General features: G+C 39.2%; 1 protein-coding gene across 1 annotated transcript in view; it reads right to left on the reverse strand.

Moving 5' to 3' along the window:
- Positions 1-12,073: 12,073 nt before the first annotated feature.
- Ext1 (exostosin glycosyltransferase 1) overlaps positions 12,074-13,131 on the reverse strand; it is a 288,694-nt gene continuing 287,636 nt past the window's right edge. The window contains exon 11 of the mRNA XM_036208729.1: positions 12,074-12,641. Within this exon, the coding sequence (XP_036064622.1) occupies positions 12,456-12,641 (186 nt within the window). The 3' untranslated portion in view covers positions 12,074-12,455. The remainder of the gene's footprint in view (positions 12,642-13,131) is intronic.

A 13,131-nucleotide genomic window follows, 5' to 3' on the forward strand; every position in this document is an offset into this window, starting at 1 on the left:
GATTTTCTTAAGCAAAGATCTTTGATGGAAGCCCAAATTTTAAATAGAAATATATATCCATTCAAATTTTCTGTTTCTCTTTATAGAAAGGTTTGCACTTTAACTTATTAAATTTATTGGCATAAAATTTAGTAATCTATCCTTAGTCTTTTAATATCTGAGAATTTGGGTTTCTGAGATGGCCTAGTAGGTAATGGTGTTTACCACACAATTCTAGTGCCCCAAGTTTGATCTCTAAAACCTACGTAAAGGTGGAGGGACAGAGAGGATGCCACAAAGTTGTCCTCTGGCCTCCAAATTCATGCTGTTGCCCATAGGCCTGACCCACACACATTTTGCACACATACTTCCTCACTGACATAAAAAAAAATCTGAGAATTTATAGTTATGTCCTCTCTTTTGTGTTGGTAAACTGCTTAGTTCAGTTCTGCTGGAGACGAAGTTTCCCAGAAAAATTTATGCCTGAAACTATTTTACTATCACATTAAGAAATATTTTTACAGTTTGCATCTTTATCTTTTGCCTTTCCTTGGTATAGTTCTCTCTCTTTTTATCCTATTTGGAGATCATTGATTTTCTTAAGTTTGTGGCTCAGTGTCTTTCATCAGTGTTTGAAAGTTTCTTGGGAATTCTCCTCAAATATATTCTTTTCCTCTTTCACTTTATTCTTTGCTTCTAGGGTTCCAATCACTCATAAGTTATAATGTCAGATATTATCCCACTCTTGAGATAGCACTGTTTATTTTTAAAATTTTTTGTAGTTACTAACCTTTTTGATATATGTCTGTATTTGCATTACAAATGTTTTATTAAGGGTTTTTACATCCATGTTCATCAAGGTTCTTGGCCCTTAGTGTTCTTTCTAATGTTTTATCTTAACCTGTTTTGGGTATTAGCATGATACTGACTTTGCAGAAGCACTTACAAGTGGTCTTTCTGATTCATTTTTTTTCTTCACTTTCTTTTTTCTTTTTGTAATTTCAGAAGTATTGGCTGTAGATCTTCTTTGAAGGGTCTGGTAGAATTCTACTGTGAATCCATTTGGGCCTTGGCTTTTAGTTGGAAGACTTTTTAACCACTGATTTGATCTTCTTATTTGTTATGAGTCAGCTGAAGTTGTTGATCTCTTCTTGGTTTAACTTTGGTGATTTGAATGAGTCAGGAATTCATTTATTTCCTTTAGGTTTTCTAATTTAGAGTAGTTCTTTTAAGTATTCCCTTACAGCATTCTGTTTTTCTTTGGTGTCTGTTTCATACTTCCCCATTCATCTCTGATCCTGTTCATTTGGGTCCTCTCTTTCTTTGTTGTGTTTAACTGGGGCAAAAGTCTGCTGGTCTTCTTTACCTTTCCGAAGAACAAGCTTTTAGATTTGTTGGTTCTTTGTATTGTATTGTTTTCCTTGAGTTGATTTCATTAATTTCTGCTATGATTTTTTTTTTATTTCTTCCCCTCTACTCAGTTTGCATTTGGTTAGATTGTGCTTTTACAAATTCTTGAGTTGCATTATTGAGTCAGTTGTTTCTGCTGTTTCTGAGTTTTTAAAAGTGTATTTGTCTAAAGCTATAACTTTCCCTCTTGGGACTACTTTTAATGCATTGCAGAGGTTTTGTTCTGTTGTGATTTAATTCCAGGGGTTTTATTTCTTTCTTGATTCCTTTTTTGATCCATTGCCCCATTTATGAATAAGTTGTTTAATCTCCATGAGTTCGTGTAATTACTAAAGATTTGTTTGCTATTGATTTTTAAGCTCTATCACATTGTAGTCAGAAAGGATACATAGAATTACTTCAGTTTTTCTAAATTTGTTTTATGCCCAAAGATGTGATCTGCTTTAGAAGATCCATGAGCTACTAAGTACAATGTATACTCTTTTGTGTTTGTGTGCAACACACACACACACACACACACACACATACACACACACACACACACACACACACACACACACATACATATATACATACATATGTGTGTACTCACTATTACATATATACTAGGTCTATTGGATGTATCATGACATTCAAGTTTGATATTTCTTCTACATACATTCTTAGTTATGTCTTTGGATCTTATTTTAATATGTATTTCTTGAAAAGTCTTCCCTAAACTATATTAACTTCCGCCTATACTTCTTATAGTCTGGCTAAAGAATTACCGTGCACAGAATGGTAAAGAAAGGACTTCTTCTTCACAGTGCTATCAGATGACCTAGGACAGAGTTCACTGGATTGGCAGAACATTTTTATCATATTTATTTCCTTCCCTAACTCCTTCCAGATCTGATTCAATCCACCCCCAACCCCTCCCCATTTCCCTCATGGAGTCAAGTTTGTGTTGGCTAACTACTCCTGGAGAGGGGCCTATCTTAAAGTGTGATCAATATGACAGGTATCACACTTCTAAAGAAAACTGGCTTTCTCTAACAGCAATCAAATGCCAATAGCTTTTCAGCTAAGAGCGAGACTTTGTGCCGACCTTGTTTCCACCGTGCTGGGATTTTTGTCTGGTTTTAGCTTGTACAGGTTTTGTGCACACTTTCACAGTCATCTTGAGTTCATAAGTGCACTTTTCTGTCATGTGTGGAAAATTCTGTTTCTGTGAAGTCATCCACCACCTCTGGCTTTTACAATATTCCTTCTCTCTCTTCAACACGGATCCCTGAGCCTTGAGGGAGGGGTGTGATATACATATCATATTTAGCGCTAAGCATTCTGAAATTTCTTATTCTCTACACATTGACCAGTTGGGATTTTCTGTATTAACTACAATCTACCGAAAAAAGAAGCTTCTCTGATGAGGGTGTAACTGTGCACTGACAGCTGAGCATAATAAGTCACTTGTCATGTTATTGCCATTTCTACTTAGCAGAATAGTAATAGCAGGTTTCCACATAGACACCACAAGTTCTTGGCTTCATTGATAGTATCAAATTTTGGTTCCATCTCATGAAGTGGTCCTGAAATACAGTCTTTAAAAAGTTGTTGCTTACTCCCATAACACTCATGCCACTATTTCACAAGTGGGCTTATCTAACCAGACAGGTTGTTTTTATAGCAGGGTTCACAGCTGGGTGATATCAGTGATTTCCTTTCTCTTATGGTAGTGTGCACCTCACCTTTAGCCTGTAGGGATAAAGCTTGCAGGTGAGCACCAGCTATTTATTCATTTTTCTATGGCTCCAATATGAGGTTGGACATCGATAGTTTTTTTTAATTAAATTACTTTATTTATTTTACACCCCAATCACAGACTCCCCTCCTTTCTCTCCTTTTACTCCCTCCTCTTCACCTTTCTTCTGTCCCTCTATCAATCCACCCCTCCTCTGTATTCGCTCAGAAAGAGGCAGGCCTCCCATGGGCATCACCAAAGCAGAGCAAATCAAGCTGCTATATGACCAAGCACCACCCCCTATATTCAGGTTAGACAAGGCAACCCAGCATGAGGACTAGGTTTCCAAGAGCCAACCAAAGCACCAGGGAACAGCCCCTGCTCCCATTGCCAGGAGTCCCACAAATAGACCAAGATACACAACTGTCTCATATATGCAGAGGGCCTAGGTCTGCCCCATAAAGGCTCCCTGTTGGTTCAGACTGAGTTCCCATGAGCCAGGCTAGCCTTTCTGTGGGTTTTCCCCCAATGTCCTTAACCCCTGGCTCCTACAATCCATTCTTCCTCTCCTCAGCATATTTCACTGAGCTTGGACCAATGTTTGGATATGGGTCTCTGAATCTGTCTCCATCAGTCACTGGATGAAGGCTTTCCAATGACAACTGGGGTAGTCACCAATCCAATCACAGGGGTCAGCCGGTTTAGGCGATGCATCCACTGCTGCCAGGAATCTTAGCTGGGGCCATTCCTGTAGACTAGTGGGAGTTCCCCTTGTGTCAGGATTCTACCAGATGCCGTAAAGCCCCTCTTTCCAGTCATCTCTCTCAGCACTCCCCCCCTCTGCCGCCCCTCCTCCAACCCAGTCCCTCCAGCCCCTTAATCCAACCAGGAGATCTCCTCTATTTCTCCTTCCAGGTAGATCCATGTGCCCCCTTTTGGGCCCTCCTTGTTACCTAGCCTTTCTGGGTTTTCGGATTGTAGCATGTTTATCCTTTACAGTTAATATCTACTTATGAGTGAGTACATACCATGTTTGTCTTTCTGGGTTACCTCACTCAGGATGATGTTTTTCTAGTTCCATCCATTTGCCTTCAAATTTCCCTCAAAATGGCTAAGATCAAAAATACAAATGACACCTTATGCTGGAAAGTATGTAGAGCAAGAGGAACACTCCTCCATTGCTGATGGGAGTGCAAACTTGTACAGACACTTTGGAAATCAATATGGCATTTTCTTTCTTTCCTTTTTTTTTTTTTAGAAATGAACAATTTTCTTTTTTTAAAGATTTATTTATTTATTTATTATGTATACAGCATGTATGACTGCAGGCCAGAAGAGGGCACCAGATCTCATTACAGATGGTTGTGAGCCAACATGTGGTTGCTGGGAACTGAACTCAGGACCTCTGGAAGAGCAGTCAGTGTTCTTAACCTCTGAGCTATCTCTCCAGCCCAATATGGCATTTTTTTATAAAATTGGGGATTAATCTACCTCAAGACTCAGCAATACCACTCTTGGGCATGTTCCCAAAGGATGCTCAATCATGCCATAAGGACACTTGTTCAACTATGTTCATAGTCACTTAATTTGTTATAGCCAGAACCTGGACAACCTAGATGCCTCTCAACCAAGGAATGGATACAGAAAATATGGTACATTTACATAATGGAGTATTTACTTAGCTGTTAAAAACAAGTATCTCCATAGTTTTAATAGTCAACATAATTTTTTTAAAAGATTTATTTATTTATTTGTTATGTATACAGAAGAGGGTGTCAGATCTCAACAGATGATAGTGAGCCACCATGTGGTTGCTAGGAATTGAACTCAGGACCTCTAGAAGAGCAGTTGGTGCTTTTAACCTCTGAGCCATCTCTCCAGCCCCATAATTATTATATAATATTTTCTATGCAGATTTTTAACAAAGTTCAAACCATAGGCATTTAGCAATTATGGCTCAGCATCATTATTGGCTCTTCAACCTGACAGTTAACAACTTAGTGGCCAACCAAAAATAAATATGCTAATTTCATATATATATATGAAATATATATGATACATATCTCTATCCTCCTTAAATCCTATGTTTTTCTCTTAGGTAAGTTTACCTTTTCTTTCAATATGCTGTAACTATGCTACAAAAACTTTTAAAACATTTATAACATTTTAAATGCCAGCATCATATCCATGAATTACCCTAAATGAATGGACATAGATGGGAACTAAGATTTATCTCTAGGAATATTTACCACAGCATTGATTTTACTGATTAAACACCTAAGGAATACATACTATGAGTGGTCAGAAATTATAAAACACTTGCATTTCTAGTTGTTAAAAGTTGGGTTAAAATATGATATACATGGAATAACTGTATAATGGAGTATTAGGCAGGCATTCAAATTTATACTTTATTTATAAAAGTGTGTTGTAAAATAACATGTATGTATGGACCTATGGGGAATAGTTAAAATATCTCAAAGTTTCATTATTCCCAGCTTAACATTTTTCTACTCTAACATAGGACAGTCCATTCCTGTCTGATTAAAGACACATTTTGGCCAGTTTTACAAGTAGATCTGGCCAAGGAAATCAGGTTATTTATGTTCAGTTTGGAATAGAAATTCAAACTTGGCAAGTAATTTACAGGTTGGCAAGAATTATATCTTCTTTCTCCACACAATTTAAGCCACCAGGAAAGGAAAAACAGTAAGGGTTAACACCCAAACTTCATTTAAGTCCTGAGCTACCTAAAACAAATTCCACTGAGAACGAAAAACAGAGCCCCTCCATGAAGTTCAGCCAGAAAATACAAATGCAACTTAGCATAATGAGTGGGTGGCTCATTCCTGAATGTTGTGGTGATTTCATGTTGGTAGGCACTAAAACATGATGCTAATGGGGGAAAAAAAAGGTGCCCGTGATATGAGAAAGGCCAGGGTTAATTTGGGATTTTGAAATCCAAAACATTAAGATAAATTTTTTCCTTATCAGGTCAAGGGAAAGATACAGATGTTAAATTTATATTTAACTTTATTAAGTTAAATTTACATTCTTTTGATAAAATACTGATTTACTAATAATAGGTGAGAATTACATACTGCTTATACTAGGTGCTATATTTAAATAACTTTATACTCATTAACTCATGTACTCTTTGTGAGAACTTTATGAGGTGTATAATAACACTAAAATGAAGAAATCAAGGCATAGAAAGTTCAGGTGAGTTTAATGAAGTTACAGATCTACAGGGAAAGTGTCAAGATTCTAATTTAGGTAGGTGTGTACCAAGGATGCCTGTAACCAGAGCACTTTGACAGTTGATATATATGAGGTTAAAAACTGGTAAGTCTTGCTGAACCAGGTGAGGATTGCTGGATGTCTTGTATATCCTGCAGAGCACAGCTGCATCTGGAAGAGCAGGCACATGGTACATACTTGACTCTTTCTTGCAATGTCTTGAGATCTGCAAACCAGAGATGGCTCCAAGTTGGGGGAGGCCCATGTTGGATGACTCAGTATCCACAAATAACTGCCAGTCCTTTCACCAGTGGACTTGCTGGAGCTGTCTGGACCATAAAGTAGCTCCATCTGTAATCTGTAATTTGCTCAAGGTATTTCTGCAAGCAGTGGCTCTCACTGAAACATCTGTGAGGTGGGCTGGGAGCAAATGTAAAAGTAACTCATCCAACTAGCCTTCTCATTTGTCCTACAACTGGGGGATGATTCTATCATTAGTCATATTCTGGGGCCAGACTTCTCAAGTTTCGAACTCAAGAATGGGCACAGTATTTATAAACCAACACTGATGTGTCTTACACTTGCCTTTTCCAACCGCATCCTAACCTCGCACAGTGCTTGTTATGTGGCAGTTGTACACACACACACACACACACACACACACACACACACACACACACACACACACAATTTTGTGACTTTTACAGACAGAACAGAAAAATTGAAATACATAACACAAACTTTGGTACTCCCAAATGTAATTAGCCTTTTTTTCTCTATTGCAAATATGTGAAGTCAATGACATATCTTTCCATAAAAGTATGTAAATACAGAGGGTAGAAGGGTAGCAGAGATGGGTAGGACATACCACTAGGGTGAAAAGGAGGATGAGAGGAAAAGACCATCAAGCTTCCCTGTAGTGGCTCTGAATGGTAACTGCAGCACACCTGGAGCCATTTATAAAACCTTTGGACAAATACCAGTCTAATAAATAATTTGCCAGCCAGTAATTCATGAGCTCCAGGCAGTAGCTGAAACCAAGGGGGGTAATGGCCACAGCTGTCAGGCTCCAGATGCTCTGGGGGCCCAGCCCTGCCACTTTGTCCCAGCATCCATGTGGAGGAACGCTGTGAACTGGGCACATCACCACCATTTGCTCTGGCCAACTCCCAACAGTACCAGCTGCATCTGGCCTGGACAAGGGTTGTTACTGGGTGCTGGGCTGCAGCCAGGCTCGGAGTTGGACATCCACCCAGCATACCCAATCGAATCTCATCTGCCTGGCTTCCCCAGAACCCTCGCGGAAGCTTTAGGGTTTCCCAAACATCACTTCTTTCTGGAACCAGAATCCTTCTGTACCCAAGAGAGAAGATGGAATGAGAAGCACACAGATGAAAAGTCATGTCATTTATTAATAATTTCTTTTTTTTTCTTCTATAAATCTGAAGGAAAAAGTCTTTGGTGACACTCTATAAAACAATCTATCTTGAATGGCGAAACCCAGACAGAAAGTTACACAGGTCAGCGAAGTAAATCAAGATCTATGGCTTTGAAATTTCTTGCACTCTCTCACGCACTTTAGGACTCAGTTGCACTAAATCATTAGTACTCTGTAACATATGGGGAAAACACTCCAGAAAAGACCTGTGGTGACACTACAAAAACATTGGCAACATATTAGAAAACTGTCCCAAATGTACATTGTATACAAAATAAGGTTTACTTTTCTTTTTTGTTACAATTTTTCACCTAAAATAGTTCCAGTTTTCCATGTCTTTTTTTCCCCTAACGCTCAACATATCCTATACATTTTTTTTTCTCAGCATAAATATACAAGTTCATTACATGGTAATCAGGTCATTTGCATGGCCCCAATTTTAGTAATAATTACAACTAAAATGAGAGAAATGTATTTCTGTAGAACAGAATGCAATTGCAGAAATCAAATGACCTTTGAGGCCTGAAAGGCAAATCATTACAAAAATAGTGTGACTGAAAGGCTAGCTTGACTCGATTTTAAACAAGGGTGAGATTGCCTTCCCAAGGGTTCAGCTTGCTCCTGGTTGCCTTGCCACCTATGTTTTGGGGATTAGCTGGCAGAAGGCCCATTTGGGGTATCTTCTTATCCATGCTCTTGGTATAGAAAATATTGGTACTTTAGGATACTGACAACTATAGTTGCAGCTAAGTAAAAAGAAATAGCATCCCTTGCTTTGGAGAAAGTGCAAAGAGGAGAGAGATGACTTCTAGCCAGAAATCACCTTCACTATCAAAAGCAACAGATTTTCTATTCAGAGCTTCTGAATATTATTACTAAATTGATGGGGTAAAAAAACCTTCTTAGGATGCTCTGTCCCACCTTACCCCTTTTAAAACTAGAAACTTGAAGTCTAGGAATAATTTCATCTCCACATGATGAATTTCACATACTAAGTGAGGTGAGTTGAATGCAGTACAATATTCATGTTGATTCACTGAGAATTTGACCCAAACTAACATTTGTTCCCAACAAGCTTGGGGGGAAAATGGAGGCGGCACATCTAGTCATCAATGGCAGAAATATTTTAAAGGCCCTTGTTCATAGTTGTCATAAATGGAAAATAGATAAATGAATTAATTTGTCAACTGTAGCCCTGATGAACTGGCTATATGCAGATGGCAGTAACTATCTGAGAGTTCCTGGCAAGAGCTGATACCCTTAAAATTGGAGCTTTCGGAGACCCCTAGGAAAATAAGACATTTCCAGGTGGAGGAAGCTTGTTCCAGACCTTGCATTCATAACTTATTTTGTTCAGCATGAGTCTCATTCAGCTTCTACCCTGATGAGGCTTTCTGCCTTCTCTCCATCTTTCAATGAGTTTGACTAAACTTTCATTAGTTGTTAAATCAAGCACCTCTTTTTTTTTTTTTTTTTTGTAGTCCATTGGTTTACTCACATCAATCATCTCACCCCTGATTAAATTAAAGTTCAGCAACCTTTATGAAAGGCCACTAGCATAATATTCCTTCAAGTCACCAGGAATTTGAGAACCACCAAAATAAAGGCTAACATAGCCTACTGTAATGAAAAGGAAAAATCATTTTCAAAAGGGAAATTGAAGGACTCCACTGGGATTGATCCTTCTTTGAGCACCATTTAGAACAAGAAGTTAAACTGTAATGCACATTAGATTCTAGGTATGAGATTTTCCTTTCTTCTGAGGCATCATCTCTGAAACATGTGCTGATATGCCTTGGTATACCCACTTAGCTATGTTATATTTTGTGACAAGACTACAAGGATTATTGCATGAATTTTTCTCTAGTCTCAACTTTGGGTCATTTTTGTCATTGTCAACAAAAGTGATTATGTTTAATATGTAATGTACATGTAAATCTTGCTGGCTATATAAATATTTTCATATAAATACATATCCAGCTTTTAAAACACTTACTTTGAAGAACACATGTGTTAATGTAGGGCTAGAAAAAATGTGTGAAAATCGTAAGTGGCTGAGTCCTCAATGGAGTTTCTTCATGCAATTCATTAGATGGTTTGTATTATACTCTCTGCCCTTGGCATCTTACCAACTCAACACATGTTGGCCCACTTAGGGACCCCTGGTTATCATTAAAACCAGCTGAGAGATAACATCTGACATTCTACAGCAATGGCTGTGATTTGTCAACTTGCTGCAATGCAATCTACTACTCTTCCCTAAGAGAATTAAAATTACATCTTGCTGTTGGGCCTCACTGATTTTCTTAGCATTGTTCAATTCCCAGCTGTATATTCCAAATAGGAAAAGAACATGCTAGCTGGCATCCCAGAGAGAATTACTCAAGAGAATGACATAAAATGCAACTGTGGAGATTTAAAGGAGATGAAAAGTGTGTCAGTTCCTGTTCTCATTTGTAATTACTGCACATGTTGTTTGTGGGGACTATGGGCCATGTGAGCTCTGTGACAGGTAAACCTAGAAAGGCAGTCCCCCGAATCCACTTGTGGAAGTGACTGGTACAATTAGGGACATTGCTTGGCAAGCCAAGGTGACAACTTATGTTTTAAGTTAGCTTGTGGTGGTTTAACAAAATGTACCATTCATGTCTGGAAAGGAGAAAGATAAGAGTAATTCCATTCTAAAAAAATCCCCCACTTTAAATACAAATATGCAAATGGATTCATTGTTCACCCTTTAACATACTGAGAACTGTAGTTCATATGAAACCCTTTGGGAGCATTTTATTGATAGACACAAATGTAAGCACCATGAACCTCAGGATTCTATTTGGAGAAAGACTTAAAGATATGTCACATCTATTTAAGGAATATCCTATGTTTGAAAGCAGGCTAAGGATGAGTTACACTAGATGAGAGAGAAATGTATAGTGATACCTGTGGGTCACAAAGCTGCAGACAAACCCTCTTTGAGCGGACTTCATAGCCAATGCACCCCTTCACAACATGGCACGTGTGGGCTCTGATTCCTACTCTGCTGTTGGGCAGGCAATGGAGTCCTTTCTCAGGACTTCAGCAAACACCTACATTCATTCTTGTTTACAGCAACCCCTCCAAGATATTAGGATGGTTCCTTTCTCTTCTAGATGTCTACAAAGAAAGGATGGATTGGAGGCCACTGGAGTTAATTGGTTTGTACTGACCTCGGCCAGTGCACAGTTCTGATGGACTTTCTAAGACAAAATCAGAAATGAATATATGAAAAGTAGGAGAATTCACGGAGGAAAAAGATACTAAAGTGGCTGTGGATTATTCTGTAGTCCCTAATAATCTTTCTGTAAATCATCCTCTCTTAGCTCTTTCAAGGAGAAGTAGATATTTAATACCACAAGCCCCCATGATTCATGGGGATATGCTTTGTGGAGTATTATGTGCCTGTATTCTTAATGCTTCACAATCATAAACTTAAGACAGTAACTAGATTTCTCTCCATGTTTCAAAACTGAAAGAAGTCTACACATCTGTTTCTGATTAATTCGATTGCCAAATATTTGCTTAAAACAAAGCTTAACCGAAACTGGGGTAAGAGTTCCATGGCAAGGCACACCCTCAGTAACTTCCCAGCCATCCTCTTATTAAACAGTGTGGATTTACACAGAATCACTTTTTTTTTCTCAACAGAGCATTTGCAACTTGAATTCTTTTACAAACATTAAATTGCTTGTCTTATAAATAATCTGAACTCATTTTTTCCTTGGCCTCTAAAGCATAGGGTTTTCCAAGATCATAGATAGATGGGTCAGTGGTTGAGCACACAGGCCAACCACTAGCAGGATTGGGTTTCAGCTGTGGGATCACTATTTCCGTAACACATGCTGGTGGGCTGTTTGGTGCCTTGTGCAACATTCCTTAAATCTACTAGTGTTTGTTTGGTACTAATCCCCCCACCCACTCCCATGTAAAAAGATTATCATACTTATAGTATCGCAGACATAAAGTGTTTAGTTTGAACTGCCTACCTGGAGTCAATACTTTCTCTCATGCAGTAACATTTTAGAGACTGAGGGGATCTGAACACCTAAACTGGAAAACAATCTGCACTGGTAAAATTCGAATATGAACCTGTCTTAGTGTATGCCCAGTTCTCTGTTGACACTATGTCAAATAACCGATTTGTGCTTCCCATGTGATCTGTGTCTGTCACCCCAGGAAATGCTGGGTGACCCCTGGCCATGATGTCTTTGGCGAAGGGAGCAGCAGCTTGGAAATATTCACACTCAACACAATTTTGATTAAAGAAAGAACTCTGGTTTTTAATAGTTTTGATCATTAAAAAAGTTTAAACCTGCATAGCAATCATTTCAAAAATAATTATTTAATGTTCCATAATTAAACTGTACACAACCTAGTCGTGGGACACAGAAGCCAGTGAGGTGAATGGAGCCGTCTGGTACAGTCCCAGGAGCCAGGATTCCAGCTGAGTTCTCATTGGCCTTTGTAACTTTTTGTCATTGTGTTCAGCTAAGTTTTGTTTTTGTTTTGTTTTTCTTTTTGTTTTTTTGATACTTGGCACAGTCTGGCTCCATCGACGAGCGGATTTGCACTGGGAAGAGAGAGCAGCTGGACTCCGGTCCCATCGTCTTCCCCTCCGCTACTCAGTGGGCTTCCTCACAGCCGTTCAATGTCTCTGTATTTCTTCCTCAGAATTGAGACCTGGTCTTTAAAGAGGACCGGGTCTAGCCTCATCTGAGAGTGGATCAGCGGCATGTAGCCAAACCAGCTGGCAAACGTGTTCATGCAGCTCTGTCGCTGGGCAAAGTGGTCAGGGTCAGCCCAGCGTGAAGCTCGGGATGTCTGCGGAGAAGGAGACAAACAAGGGAGCCAGTGAGAGAAGGGCCAGGGTAGGGCAAGCACCATTCGCTGGACCCGGTAACAGCCAGCAGCAGAGTGTGGGGCCTGGCTGCTGAGCCTATCCATCCACAGAGCTGGCAGAAGGCAGGTTCGGGCACACTGACTGACTCACCTTTGCCTGAAGTGTTGTTGAGATGTGGCAACTTCATCAGTGTCCAAACACACCCAATCCTGTGAAGCTTTCTGAGCTTCAGAATGAAGTGAACTGAATAAGGCTTCGGCTTTAGTGGAATGGATGAGGGAGGGACCTTTACCAACGGACTCTCAACTACTATGGTCACAAACTAGCACACTCCTTTTTGTATCTGGGACCAAACGCTATGACTCACAGTGAACTCATTGCTTCCGAGATAGGTTTCTAAATCCTTCAATGAAATTTCTTTAAACATAGATTTACTTTTATGTATGTATGTAGGACTATGTGTATATGCAC

Source organism: Onychomys torridus, chromosome 16, assembly GCF_903995425.1.
Source record: "Onychomys torridus chromosome 16, mOncTor1.1, whole genome shotgun sequence".
NCBI classification, from domain to species: domain Eukaryota; kingdom Metazoa; phylum Chordata; class Mammalia; order Rodentia; family Cricetidae; genus Onychomys; species Onychomys torridus.